At 41.4% G+C, this 14,722-nt stretch overlaps 1 protein-coding gene across 4 annotated transcripts in view; it reads left to right on the forward strand.

Moving 5' to 3' along the window:
• The window catches only part of CAMK1D (calcium/calmodulin dependent protein kinase ID), a 220,608-nt gene that overhangs the window by 165,796 nt on the left and 40,090 nt on the right, over positions 1 to 14,722 (forward strand). For all 4 annotated transcript variants that reach the window (XM_048062699.2, XM_048062698.2, XM_048062700.2 and 1 more), the window contains exons 4-5: positions 9,280 to 9,418; positions 13,841 to 13,967. In XM_048062699.2, coding sequence (XP_047918656.1) covers positions 9,280 to 9,418; positions 13,841 to 13,967 — 266 coding nt within the window. The remainder of the gene's footprint in view (positions 1 to 9,279; positions 9,419 to 13,840; positions 13,968 to 14,722) is intronic.

Here is a 14,722-nt window from a genome sequence, read left to right on the forward strand (position 1 = left end):
TGTCTCTCTGAAAATTTACTTGTGAGAAATCATGGAAATCAGACACAGAAGAAGAAATACACATGCAAAAACAAATTTCTATTAAGTATTATTCACGGAAAAGATGAGCTGTTTAAGCGCTGGCTGAAAGTGATTTTAGTATATTTTCTGTGGTCCTATTTTTATATTTAGGACAATTCTTCCTACTGCATTCATCTTACATTTCATAATTGTTTACTGTACATTGCGTAATTTATGGCATCCATTTTCAGTTACTTTGGTTCTCATAATTTTTAGGTCTGTTCTTCCTAGTTCGTGCTGGCAGGACATTGAGGTTGGTTTCCACTGGAAAACAAGTCAAAAGGAAAACAAACCCAACCTATTAGTGCTGAAACCTGACCTACTTTTAAATTGCTGTCAGGTGAGGAATCTCCTCCAGATTTTAACCATCCGTTTATTTTATGGAGAACTTGAGGAATATGACGGCAGTTAGAAAGTACATTGTTCCAGACACTGGAAAACATATTTTGTGTGGTTTGTCTACAGAGCTCTACTCTTCTGTTTTCTCGAGGCAAAGTGAGAAATAGTGAGGCAACAAAATCACACGCATGTAAATATATGTATACAACGAGCAGAATGATTGTACTTGGGCTGATTTACTGGCATCTGACATACAGAAATGAATTAAATAGAGTACTTGCTCCTTTAACACTAAATTTTTGAGTGATTTAATGCATATTGTGCACATTCTAATGAAATTTTTAAAAATGATGTTGTTTTTTTTTTTTACAGTGAAACCTGTGGTGAATGTATTGTGTGTATGGATTCACGTGTGACATCAAACTATCGGATGACATAGGGCATAGATGGAAGTCACCATCACCATTTGCTTTTTTATTTAATGCAAAGCTGTGAAGAAAAGCAGTCTCTATAATCAGCAGATATATCCATAGGACTTTTTTCAAGTGGCAAGGAGCACACTTCAGTGTGATCAAGCTGCTAATACTAGATTCACAGATTCACAGATTCACAGATTTCTCTAGGTTGGAAGAGACCTCAAGATCATCGAGTCCAACCTCCGACCTAACACTAAGTACTCCACTAAACCATATCCCTAAGCTCTACATCTAAACGTCTTTTAAAGACCTCCAGGGATGGTGACTCCACCACCTCCCTGGGCAGCCCGTTCCAATGCTTAATAACCCTTTCGGTAAAGAAGTACTTCCTAACATCCAACCTAAAACTCCCCTGTCGCAACTTTAGCCCATTCCCCCTCGTCCTGTCACTAGGCACGTGGGAGAATAGACCAACCCCCACCTCTCTACAGCCTCCTTTCAGGTAACTGTAGAGAGCGATGAGGTCGCCCCTGAGCCTCCTCTTCTCCAGGCTGAACAAGCCCAGCTCCCTCAGCCGCTCCTCGTAAGACTTGTTCTCCAGACCCCTCACAAGCTTGGTCGCCCTTCTCTGGACTCGCTCGAGCACGTCCATGTCCTTCCTGTAGCGAGGGGCCCAAAACTGAACACAGTACTCGAGGTGCGGCCTCACCAGAGCCGAGTACAGGGGCACAATCACTTCCCTAGACCTGCTGGCCACACTGCTTCTTATACAGGCCAGGATGCCGTTGGCCTTCTTGGCCACCTGAGCACACTGCTGGCTCATATTCAGCCGACTATCCACCAATACTCCCAGGTCCTTCTCGGCCAGGCAGCTTTCCAGCCACTCATCTAATGTTTCCTTGGTTTCTGTGGAGATGCCAAGCAGACGATGAGATCTCAGATGAGTAGAAAAAAAGATCTGCCCATCCTCTTCCCCATGTCCCTATGAAGGGTATGTCCCCATACCTTTCATAGTGGTTGCAGACCTCAGGGGAGTGGTAGAAATATGAAAGTTTGCTACACTATTACTTAGGATTTGATTATATGGGAGGTTTATCAGTGCAGGTTGCTTTGCTATAGATATGGGCCTCATAAATAGCAATAGAAGAACTGGGGAGTTTGCTGCAGCTGGCAGGTCCAAGGTCTCCTGTGTGCGCCACTGCTAGTGGGGACGAGCATAGATGGGAGCCCGTGGGCTGCTGATGTTTGAAGGGCTGTCATAAGCTGTTGGTCAGTAAGGTTTAGTCACAAGAGTCTTAAAAACCTGAGATCTTTTGTTATTCATTTTCTCTTAGTGCTGTCCCACTTTTTACCACTGGTGGAACTGGGGAACTTTTGAATTCAATGCTGAATATTTGAATGCAGAATAAAATTTTGGCTAACACAAGATAGCATTGACCTCAAAAAGTCACGGACCCTGAAAGAGCTCTGGAGTAGGGATTCTATGAAGGAAAATTTTGTCTCCAAAGATTTTATTTGCCAGACAACGTTGCATCCCTGAGCAAGTGTGAGCTGAGCTTTCCAGAGACTTACGGTCTTGCCCCAGTGGAAACAGAAGTGCTCTCCAAAGCACAGCCTAACTACAGATGCTCAGCAATTGTCATACAACACTTTTAATACAAGGGGAAAAAGTATTTTATTTTGCACAGTTTGGTTCCGAAAGCTGACAAAATCATTTCTGCCCCAAATTTTCCCCCCAGTGTTCCCAACCGATTGCTGGTTGGCAGAGTTGGACGCAACAAGGTGCTGGGTCATACCATGAACAGTGCAGGGAAAATGTATTGGTAACTGTTGGTACACTCACTGTCCCTGTAACAGCCACCATCGTAGTGGTGATGAAGGGCTGAAATCCAGAATAAATCCCACAGCAATGTTGCTTTTAACAGTACTGTCAAAGGAGAGCATGCTAACAACCATCCATCCCTTTCTTCTGTACGCACACAAGGGTATTCTAGAAAAATAAGCCAAAACTAGTCCTACATCCTTGCTTTGGTGGCTTTGGGGCATATATTTATGTCACCATTAGATTTTAAGGTGGGTGATTTAAAGCTACAATAAGAAGGAAAGTCCTTGCCTCGTTCAAACTGAATATTTTATGATGTGCTGCAAATGCAAAAGCCGGTGCAGTTTTCTGAGATGTATACTGAATAAGGCAAGTCTCTGCAGGACATACAGTATTTCTGTAGCAATATATGCCCCTGCCTGGTTAACACCTTAGAATATTGGCACAAGAAGAATTGTAATCACACAGTTATTTTTGCAAGAGGTCAGGCTGAATAACCATAATGTTCCTTTCTGGATCTAAAACCTTTTAATCTGTTTACTCATTTTCTTTTTATGTGTTGCATCATTTGAACAATGAGACAAGGGCAGCCAATTCTTCTTTCCTTTCAAATGCTGAAGTAGCCAGGTTTGCTCTCTGGTTCTCATGCATTTTCACAATGCAGAGGAAGTATAAAGTCAAACAGAAAATCCCTCCATTAAAAACAAAATAAATTTTTAAAATGGAAATATTTGTATTAATAAGAATTCTTTCATTAGAGAAAACTAATAGTCAAAGCCAGAACTTCCTAGAAACAGCCCTTTCGGCCTTTCTTATCTCATCTCACACTTCCAGCTTCATGCCCCAGGGGCTGAGGTATGTGCTTTTCCTGATTTATATTGTAAGAAACTATGAACGTCTAACTTGAGACCAGTAAGCTCATCACTGCTGTTGGATAATGCTCCTATTTTACCTACTTTTCATGTTGACCTCGGATCCCTTCAGCTCCTAATTTCTGAGATCAGCCCTCTTACCCCTCGGATCCCTGATGTGCAGGTTTCTAGCCCAGCCTGATGGTGCTTTGCTGACTTGTCCACCAGAGGCTGCATCATGGCTTGAACTGCAGTGAAGCATCAGGTGAACTTCATGCACTACTGGAGGGAACTGCCTGCTAGCTCTGAAGAGCTTTGATGGCATTTTTTGCTTAAATCCACTGCTGATGAGTTCATCAATAAGACTTTTGATAAAAAGCAATTAAACTGTCAAGCAGTAAACAATCCAGAGCTACTCCAGCCTGCACTCCAAGAGACAGAAAAGAATAACATTGACGTTTTGCCAAATGGCAGAGAAGTGAAAGCCATATTTCAAAGGGTGTTGTTTTTCAAGCAGAAAGGTTCCTACACTTATTAACAGCGGGGGATGCAGGGGTGAATAAATGAGAGGATTTATCTGTACACACAGATGGTACCAGCAAGAAAGAAAGGGTAACATGAATACATTACTAGCAATATATGACTAACATCTTTGTAAATCCACCATTTGTTTGTTCTTTCATTAATTTATTTGTTTACCTGAAGGCTAACACCTGCAGCCCCGGCGCAGTGGGGGTCTGGTGGGTACCTGGCAAAGTCAGCTGCGATGCATGGGTGCAGGTGTCGCTCTGCTAGCTGCAACATCAGAAATCAGGACAGATTGGCTCTTGGTTTGTTGTTTATGAGTTTAGAAGCCTTAAATTCTGAGGTTTTTCTTGGTGCTTATCTTTAATCAAAGAGTTTCTTTGAAACTTTGTATGTTCAGCTTTCCTGATAATACTGCAAAAGAATCAGCTCCTTCAGAAAAAGGTTGATCCCATCATTCCTCCTTACCTGCAGCAGCGATTGTTTTCTTTTTGTTTGTCAGTTTGGTTCTTTCCTGATTAATTTGATGGTGAAAAGGATTAACGTAAAATCAAGGTGTACTACTAATGCTGAAATGCCTCCTTAACTCTCCCTGGGTTACATCTGTAAATTAGAAATTACAGAAAAACAGAAATTGCCTAGTGACAAGGATTGACACCAGCCCTTGAAGGGAGCCTCAATAATTACCAGGACATTGTTAGAGTGGCCTCTCCTTCCCCTCTAATAAAGATTGTGGGGTCCTTTGACTTACCAGCCACTTAGCCAACCATGCACACATGCAGCCCAACTAACCAGGTAGCTCCTTTGTGTGCACAAAACCATTTGCATTCGCAAAGTTGTTTGAATCCAGCCCTAACCTGGGATGCTCAGTATGACTTTACTGGAGATTTGAGATGATTAAATGTCAAACTGGGAATAAACAAGACAAAATTCCCAAATCCATCCAGAATTTTTTTTTTTTTAAAAAAAGGAAGTGTAACAATGAATGCTGAGTCTGTTTTGAATATCTGTCTCTGTTCCTTCATTCATCTCCATTAGAGTTATGCAGACTTTCTGTAGCTAATCCCAGACCAGAGGACTTTAGGATTTTGTTGTAGACTCCAGCACCAGGCTAGGTTGTCTGACAGATTTGCATCATCTGCACGATCTATACCTGACGTCTCCTTAATGAAAAACTACATCCAAAAGCTTTTATCTCAGGAAACCCTGGAACCAGAGTGCAGTCTGTGTGACCCCATGGGAACTGAAAATAATGTCTCTATGTGATCAAACTGTGTTCTGCTGCCCCTCTTCAACATGTTGGGTTTTGGTGGTAATGCATCTTCCTCAGTAGGGTAGAGCTTGTGGTACAGGACATTGCTGTAAGGCCTGCTTGTTTCATTGGGACTAATCTGAGAGTTTCTGTCTTTATTTCCTGCAGCAAGAAAATAGAAATAATGTTTCTTCTGGCCTTCTTCATGCTGATAGTCAGTGATGTGTGCTAAAGGAGCATTATTTCCACCTTCTCATTGTAGAAAATAGCCTCAGGTAAAAGTTGTAGCAGAAGTGAAAAGTATTGATATTTGTGCTTTTTTGTTTGTTTGTTTTCTTTTTAAATAAAATGGATCTTTTGAAATTGTTTTCTGTACCCCCAGACCCAAGCAGGGCATGTGCTCAGGGTGCCCGTGTGTGATGTGGGCACCCAGCTTAGCTCCTTCTCCAGGCACTGGGCTTTTCCCATGCCCTTGGAGAACCAGAATCAGTGCTTGGTGGCCGAGCAGGGACAAAGGGATGGAGCAGCGCACACCTGGCTCATGGTCCCAGCAGACGTCCATGTAGAAGATGCAAATGTGGCTGCTTTGCTAACTTTTGTCCAGGTCCAAGTCCCTGGGTGATGCTAATGGTGCTCTGGTTTGCAGCATGACACTTGAGCTGTTCCCAGGGTTAAATGCTTTTCAGGTAACTGCACTTGGCTACTCCTCCTTTGAGTTATTCTTTGCAGGGAACCAAGATCAAAATCAGCAGGGGAAAGAGGTTCCTTGTGCTGATGCTTGGGACAGTGTGTCCAGCCACATGAGCCAGTGCCAGCCTCAAGACAGGATCAGTTGTCCTCCACTAATAAGAAAGTCCTCCTGCCCTCTCTTTCTGCTCAGAAAATTTTGTCTTAAATTTCTTTCAGACAAAGACCTAATTCTGCTCTTGCTGCCTGCAGTTTCAACTGTGCCTCCTGTGCACTGCTCAAAATTGCAAAGCTGGTGCTGCCATTAAAGAAAAAGAAATGTATCCCAGAATAATATAGGCTGGAACAAACAAATTGTGGCAGTGTTTTGTGAGTGCCCAGGTCTGTTCAGAGCGGGACGCCAAGTCCCGGCTCAGCAGAGCAGAAGGGATTGGCACCAAGACTAGCTATAGACAAGTGGGACACATCCCCACCGTGAGTTAAGAGCTCAGATGCTCTCCCACAGCTGCCCTTGCTGGTTTGCTCCTGACACGTCAGTCCCTGGGCACCATACGTGGAAGAGCATTCCCAATGACATTACATTTGAATTAACCCTATTTTGGAGGAGAAGAGCCATTTGGCCACAAGCTCCATATGGAAGTAGCACCCGTGGTTTCCAGTGCTGTGTTGCAGAGCATCCCTGGGAGGTGGGACCCAGCCATGATGCTTTTCCCCAGCAGGGAGACTTTATTGGTGTGTGCAAACATGTAATGCAAATCCCAAATCCCATAACATGGAGTATCCAAAGAAACATATAGGAGCGTGCATACTTCAACTCATAGCTTGTACCCAGGGGTGCCATTGACACTGAGTAAGCAAGTGGCTGTAAACTCACCGATGGGTCCTCCTGAGCCCTTGGATTAAGTTCCAGTTTGCAATGCATCATTTAAGAGGTTGAAAATATTTTCTGTGTGTTGAAAGGAAATTATAAACAGATTGAGCCTGGGTACAGTAGATCCACTGAACTCAATTTTACCAAGGAAAGCTTTTGGTTAAAGAATGAGGCATAAGGAGAGGGAGCTGGGATGGAGGACAATGTTGTCATTTTAATGTAAAAATGCATACAGAGGTACTCTCTGTGAGCAGGCAAGGACAGAGTCCTTGTGCAGGAAAGCACCTGATGTAAATCAGTGTCTCCTAAAGCAGTCCATCGCTTGAATATTACCGAAGCAACTGTGTGAAATTGCGCAGCAGCATGCATGGCATTTTCTTGGGGATATGTGCTGTGTTCAGGCGTATTAATTACTGCGTGGGCTCAATTTTCAGTGCAATCAATCCATGGGAAACAAAAGTGCTGCAGGGGAAATATAAAAAGACAGCCAGCTAATAAGAGCCAGATTCAGTAAAACTATCTGCCCTCTCTGAATGGTGAGGTAGAGGTTGTGTTCGTTCTCCCTTGGCAAGGCACGTGAGGTTGTGGTGGGGCATGCAAAGGGTGTAGGGCTGAGAGGGCCTTGGAGCAACGTCCTGTGCATATATATAAAAATACATACATATTTATATACACAAGGCACCGCTCCTGTTGTGGGAAACTAGACAAGAAAGGATTGTAATTCAAGGTCTTCTGCAGAGTGTTCAGGGTGTGCTCTCATTGTGTGATGGCTTTTCTGCTGAGGCATTCTCTACCTGCAGAGTCTCTTTCCCTGCCCTACTACGAATCATGGGCTCATGGATTCAGTAGGGTACCAGGGGCTTTCCCTGCCCCACTGTCATCTTGGCACGGCTATACCAGCCCCTCTCTGCTAGCAGCAGGCATCAAGCCCCACTGACGCAGCCATGGGGCTTCTGGGTGAACTTGACGTTTACTGCAGAACTTCAGTGTAACGCCAATATTTTAGCAGACCATTTGGTCTGTTTGCCTAGCACTTAATAGGGGGGATTATTTTTATTTTATATTTATTTTTTTTATTTTCCTTCCCAGATTGCTTTTCAATTTTGAAGTTGAATGTGCTCATTTTTAGTGGTAGTTTTCTCATGCATTCAGGCTCCAAACTTCCCTAGGAAGTGACTTCATGGCATTATTCAGGCAGATTATTGCCTGGAGTGGCTGCTGCTGAATTACCTAGTGTTCATATAATGGCAAACTTGCAGTCCATATGTATTTAATGACTGTAATCATTTATTATTTTCCCTTTATTAGGTTTGTTTTTAAAGAAAGTTTTACAGTGCTATTTATGATATGCTAAGTGGTGCAACTTGCTGAAAAAACATATCACATTCATTTTATTTTTTAATAGGCTTTGCTTGTTAAAATGGAAATCTTTTATTTACCCTAATAGGGCAGTTTTTTGCTGACAGTTTTATTATTTCAATTACTCAGACATTTCTTTCCTCTTTTGTTTCCCCCAGTATTCCTCCAGGGAGTTTTAATGTGTCCATTCTTTATTTAAGATTGGGTTCAGAACGTGTTATTTCTAGCAGGGCAGAGGAAAAGCATAATATAGCAGACATTAAATAGTGAGATGTCAAGGTTTTATTTTCTTTCCTCCTTGAGTAGTGGAATCCTTTCCCCATCTGTGTCATCTGGTGATTAATTGCGCTCATAATCTGTGCTCCTTCATCAATAACCATCTGCTATCAATGCCAGGCAGAGAGAGGCTGTGCTCAAGTAAAATGCATTTGACTAAAGGGTTTGTGGCTGCTGATAAATGAACATACATTTATGGGTAAATACTAATTTACTAATTTACTAATACTCTATAGGCAGTGAGTACTGTATGCATTTCACTCGCCTATGGGGAAAGCGGAGTGGGACCATGCCTCCGACCCAAGCCTTGGTCAGCATATCAAAACCTGACCCCCAAGAGCTCATACTAGTGGGGAATGTCACAGTCTCCACTGGGCCAGGTATCAGTGGGCAAGGGCAGATTGAATTCACCTCTGCTACCTATTCACCTATACTAGGTGAGTTAACTAGGGTGGAAAACAGTGTCTGCTCCCCCTGGCTCTTACTGAGGTAGAGAGTTATGACTTCCATCTGCAAGTCCTAGGAAGTCTTTGACCACTCTTTGGTGGAGGGTGGTGTTATTTTCCTTTGTAGCATGGTTATCTCTGGTTTAGTTCTGTTATGTCTTTTATTTGCTCCTTGCCACTCTTCTGGTCCACTCCTCAGACCTTGAGAAAACCACAACCAAATACTTGCTGGGAAATTTGGAGAGTTCCTGGAGCTCTAAGTGGATGTGTGCTTCTCCTGACAAGTTACTGCTTGGCCTTGGCCATTGTTTAGAGAGGTATAAAGCATCTTAGAAAGCATGTCCTCATGCCTCTGTATCCCGTTCTCTTTTCCAGAGTATCTGGGGGAGAGCTTTTTGACCGCATCGTTGAGAAGGGGTTCTACACCGAGAAGGATGCGAGCACCCTGATCCGGCAGGTCCTGGATGCTGTCTACTACCTGCACCGAATGGGCATCGTCCACAGGGACCTCAAGGTATGACCACAGCTTGGCCAGGCAGTGTTAATGAATTTTGCATAATTATGCAAGTTTAATACATCTAAGTCCAGCCTCCCCTGGGACTGGCTGTTTCAGTAAAGATTTACCATAAGAGGGATGCTCTATGGGCTACATATCCTTCCATTGTAATTGGTTTTAATGAGGACTCTTGCAATCAATGCTGTTACAGTCGATGGGCGTTTTGCATGTATGATGTGGAGAAAAAGGCATTCATTAAAACCCAAAACATTACATTAAGACAAGGCAGTCAGCTGGGATGTGTTTACTGCTGCACGCTATCTTGTAGATTTGCTGTGCTATGTTTATTTTACTTAAAAATAATTGATAGCTAGGAATTGTGTGGGAAAGTTGAACACTTTCCTATCGTACTATTTAGTCCAATGTTTCTGGAGACACTTTTCACAGCAAGGATTCTTCTAAGTAGCATTTGGTGACAGTGTGATTTTAAGATAATCGTCCTTTCAGCTCTGCTATGTTATCACATCAGAAACCCTCAGCTTTGCTGGTAAAAACCATCACCAGCAACAAACAAACAAACAAACATTATTTCTGTTTTGTCTTCTCTTTATATCTCAAAATGTCATTAAGATAAACAGAAAGGCCCGGATTTCATAATACACAGCTAAATCTTCCTGGTTTTAGCCATCTTAAATAATAAATTAACAGTAGACATTTGTAAAAGATACACATGTCAAAAGAAAGCTAAAAATTAAACTAAAAATTCTGTGAATAAAACAACAGCATTGCTTTTGTTTTGGAGGATGCTAGAAACAGGAGTTGCCTTCAATGTTGATGCTGTGGTCTTGAATTGTCCTCACATAATGATAGTGGAATTTAGCAAAACAGGTCAAATTATATAAAGGTTGAATTAATATTAAAATTGTCATAAGCCACGAAGTCTTTCTTTTTAAAAATATTTAAATACAATTTTAATTAAATTTATTTTAAAGTTATTATTTTATTTTCTATTGCAGTCCGGTATTAAACTGCAAGTTGGCAGTTTTGGCACATCCTCTTAGTGAAATCTGTAGTGCCTGGAATGTGACCTCATCATTTTGCCTTAAGTTAGATGAAAAATCATAGTGATGAGAGATATTATTTATATACTTTTTTATCTCCTCCAGAACTAGTGCTGATAAGAAATGCTGCTTGGGGTAAAATAACAAATCCTGGGCTTGTTCCAAACTGTGATGCAGCAGGGCCAAAGCAGAACCCGTTACCACTGTGGCCATCAGCAGCACAGCTCTCTAATGTGGAGCAGAGCCCAAGCCAGGCAGCCCTGGCCTTAATTTGGGAAAAATTCAATGCATGTTTTTCCCTCTACTGATGTGAATCATGGGCCATGCATTTTAAAGAAAAATATTGAATCTGCTGGAAGAAAATAATGTCCCCCAAATTGGTGTTTCCGCTTTGGCATTGTGCAGTTTGGTCCTAAAAGTCCCAAATAATGTTTAGTGTTTTTTTTTTATTATTATTATTTATTTATTTTTCTTGGTTGGTTGTTTCGAGGAGACACCAGTTACTCTTCTTCTGTCTCCTACAGCCGTCAAGTGCTGCCCATATTTTCCATTCATTTCCAGCTTTCACTCTGAAGGGCATTAAAACATTCTAGAGTTCCACAGTGCTTCAGTATTGAAGTGTTGTTTAGTTATTTATGTCCAACTTTCTCCCAGATTCAATTTGCAAGAAGTAACTTCGGACCTCTTTCTGCTGTGGGAGACTTTGGTGGAAGGTCTAGTCTTAATTCAGATGTTCCTCTGTATGAACTCTACTCTTCCTATCTGTCTTTTAAGGGGATGCTGTAGCTCTTGGAATCGCAGAGTCATAGAGTCAGAGAATGGTATCTCTTATTTTAAAACAGATTAATCTTATTAAGAGTTCCCATAATAAAACATGAAATATTTGGAAATGGAAAGTGGATTAATCTACAAATTGCTTCAAGAGTTTACTTAAGGACATGATGAATTTAGATCAAATGAATCTCATTCTCCAGCAGTATTTTGGGTCAAAGGCTAGCTCTTTTCTTTTTCTTTTTTTTTGTTTGCAAGTGTTTGTCAGTAGCATATCTGTTGTTAAAATGACTCATAAAATATGCTATATGAGGAACACCTACTGTGAAATTTCTGTTAACGCAAACATTCCACGATGACAAAAATGGGAATGTAGTAAGGCTTTTTGTGGTTTCAAAAATTCAAGATAAGTGCAGGTTTCAAACTGTGATCTCCCCAAATGAAACTCTGGGAAAGAATCCTCTCTGTAAAAATACAATCATTGAAATATTTGTAACAATTATTTATAGCAATTACATGTTATTCATATACCAAAATAGTACTTGCTGTAGTTAGGAGAAGCAGATCTGTGCTCCAAGTCTCTAATCTCAATAAAGTAGCAGAAGCTAACAAGAGATGGCAGCAGATAAAGTCCAGTGAAGTCCAGCATTGGCAAAAGGAGTGAAAAGCTGGAGCAGTTCTGCTTGGTACAAAGCCATCTTATTAATAGTTTTGGAATTAACCAGCTCATTTTATAAAAAGTGGAATTGATTTAAACAGGTATTAAAAGAGGTTTAAGTTTCAAATGGGTGTGTTTCTGGGCCTTAGTAAACATGAGTAAATGGGGAACCTGAGATGAGTCAGTGGAAATAATTAGGAAATAGTTGTCTTTCCCTTAATACCAACTCTACCAGCCCTTCAGCTGATCAATACCAGAAACATTGATTTTCTCTTTAGTTCTACAGTCTGGAATTGCTTCCTGCATTTTGAAACTGGTAAGATTTTGACTGGCTGGAGGCAGCAGGGAGAGCACGAAGAGAAAACCATATAGTGGAGGGCTCAAGGGATGGCATGAGTTTGGAAAAGGGCTGCTGGTTGGTCAGGAAGGCATATAAAGGCCAGCTAATGCACTGGACTTATGATGTATAAGAAAAAAAAACCATTAATGCTACCACTATATAATTATTTTTATTTCTACGAGCAGCTATTTCCCTTTTTGCCTCAGTCCCAGCTGGTTGACAGCTGCAGCTGCAGCTTTCCCTTAGCTTGTATATCCTCTGTCGTCATCATGTCACACGGATGAAGCCATCACTGTGGCTTTACACTGCGACCAGGCAGACAGAAAGTGCTTTAACCTCTGCTTGAGGTTGAACAGGAGCCTCAGAGTAGGTTGGAGGACATATCTGCCTCCTTCGTTTCATACCCTTTTTTTTTCCGGAGAAGGAGGTTATGGTGAAGGAGAAGGAAAGGCAGATGCCAGGGCTGCTCCAACGTGATTGCTCCTCCTTATACATCCAAGCTTGGATGTGTCCCAAGGAATTTAATGATGTTACATGATCCCAGCTGCTTCTTGCCATTTTCTGGAAATTCACAGCTGAAGCACACAATGGGCTGATAGATAAAATGCATGTGCGTAGGTACCAGCTTCTGGGCAAGTAGTCCACACCAGGGTTATGTTGAAGCATTGGGTATCCATCATTTTTATCGATAAAGACTCCATGGTCCATGCAGTGTGATGCCTTGCTGTTAGGGTGCCAGCAGAGGCTGAACCTTTTTGCAAGTCCAGTTGTTAAGCAGGGGAAAACCCCCGACAGTGTGCTCTTGCAGCACCTAGTGAGAGATTTGCTGTAGGATATTCACAATTTGTGGATGGAGACCTAGCACATTGGCACATGGAGGTTGGTTGGGTGTTCCAACTTGCTGATATTGATGTAAACCACCGGGTCTTTGTGGAGTGAGTCTTGTTTCCTCTCAGCATAAACAAGTCACTGTGCTCAGTTCTGCAGTATTTTTTCCTAATCAGCTGTAGCTAAAACACTCTTGCAAAACTATGTTAATTCTAAAGGCATTTCCTCTTCCATAACCATTGATTTCCAGTGGAAAAAGTGTAAAAATTGCCTTCGCACCTACTGTTTTCCTTTTTCTTTTCTTTCTTTTTTCTTTCTTTTGTTTTTCTTTCCTTTTTTCTTTTTTTCTTTCCTTTTTTTCTTTTTTCTTTTCCTTTTTTCTTTTCTTTTCCATCTTTTTTCTTTCCTTTTCTTTCTTTTTTTCTTTTCTTTTCCGTCTTTTTTCTTTTCTTTTCCCTCTTTTTTTCTTTTCTTTTGGCATGTTGGACACATCTCCTGAGTAAGAGATGAGGATTTGTTCATATTTGGGGTGCCAAAGGAGAAGTTCATGACGACAGTCAAGTTACTCAAAGCTCAAGGTGTCGGCTTCTCCCATAAGTCACCACACAGGAGTCTGGAGAGGTTCTCCATATGGATTGTATGAGCAAATCTGTAGGACTCAGGAGGACTGAATGAAGTTAGTGTATGGTATAACTAAGGATTGTATTAAATATGAAGCATTAGCCAACAAATGTTACTGGACTTATATATTCAAACCCCACTTTGCTTATTCTTCTTTCTAGCCCGAGAACCTGCTTTACTACAGCCAGGATGAAGAGTCAAAAATCATGATCAGTGACTTTGGATTGTCAAAGATGGAGGGCAAAGGAGATGTGATGTCCACAGCCTGCGGGACTCCTGGCTATGTTGGTAAGAGGTTTGGTTATTCCATCCATCCACTCCTCCCAGCTGCAATACAGAAGCATAGTGAAAATCAAGGTAGTTACAAACACACAAACAAACAAACTTGTTTTCTAGTGCCAATACATAGTGCACAGGAGATTTTACAGGTGTTTGCTAGATCTAGAGATTTCAGAAGCTGCTGGTGTTGTGTCCTGTGTACTCTTCTCTCTTGGGTCCGAATTTTGCAGTCCAGCCCAGGGTTTGTGGGATTAGCTTTCATTTCTTTACAAAAGGATTTTTCTTAAAGCCTCTGCCTGTACATAAATTAAAACCATGTGAAGAATGTAGTCAAATACCTCGAATCTGCAAACACCTATAAAACCAAGACGCTTCACATAATGTAGCATATAATTTTAATCACAAAGAATAGTGTTTCCCAGATTCCCCTGACAGAACACAGTAAAATGAAAGAGCTACATTTATTCTGACATGTTCAGCCCCACTAAGTTACTGTCTCTTCGATATAATATGTAAAAGATTTTTAGACCCATGAACCTTTCTTGGTGGTATCAAATTATTTCCTATCATATATATTGTTCCCTATTTTGTCCATTCAGAAGTGATTGTATCAGGCTACTGATTAGGAGTACATTTATCAGTGTCCTAATAAATAAAGTTAAAGCAACTGAATTTGAGAAATACATGGCAGGTGATGACAGGGTCTGTTTGAGGAAACAGTATCTGAAAGGCTCACTGCATGCATGGAACATCCAGCAAGACAG

This window comes from Anser cygnoides, chromosome 1 (genome assembly GCF_040182565.1).
Source record: "Anser cygnoides isolate HZ-2024a breed goose chromosome 1, Taihu_goose_T2T_genome, whole genome shotgun sequence".
Classification (NCBI taxonomy): Eukaryota; Metazoa; Chordata; class Aves; order Anseriformes; family Anatidae; genus Anser; species Anser cygnoides.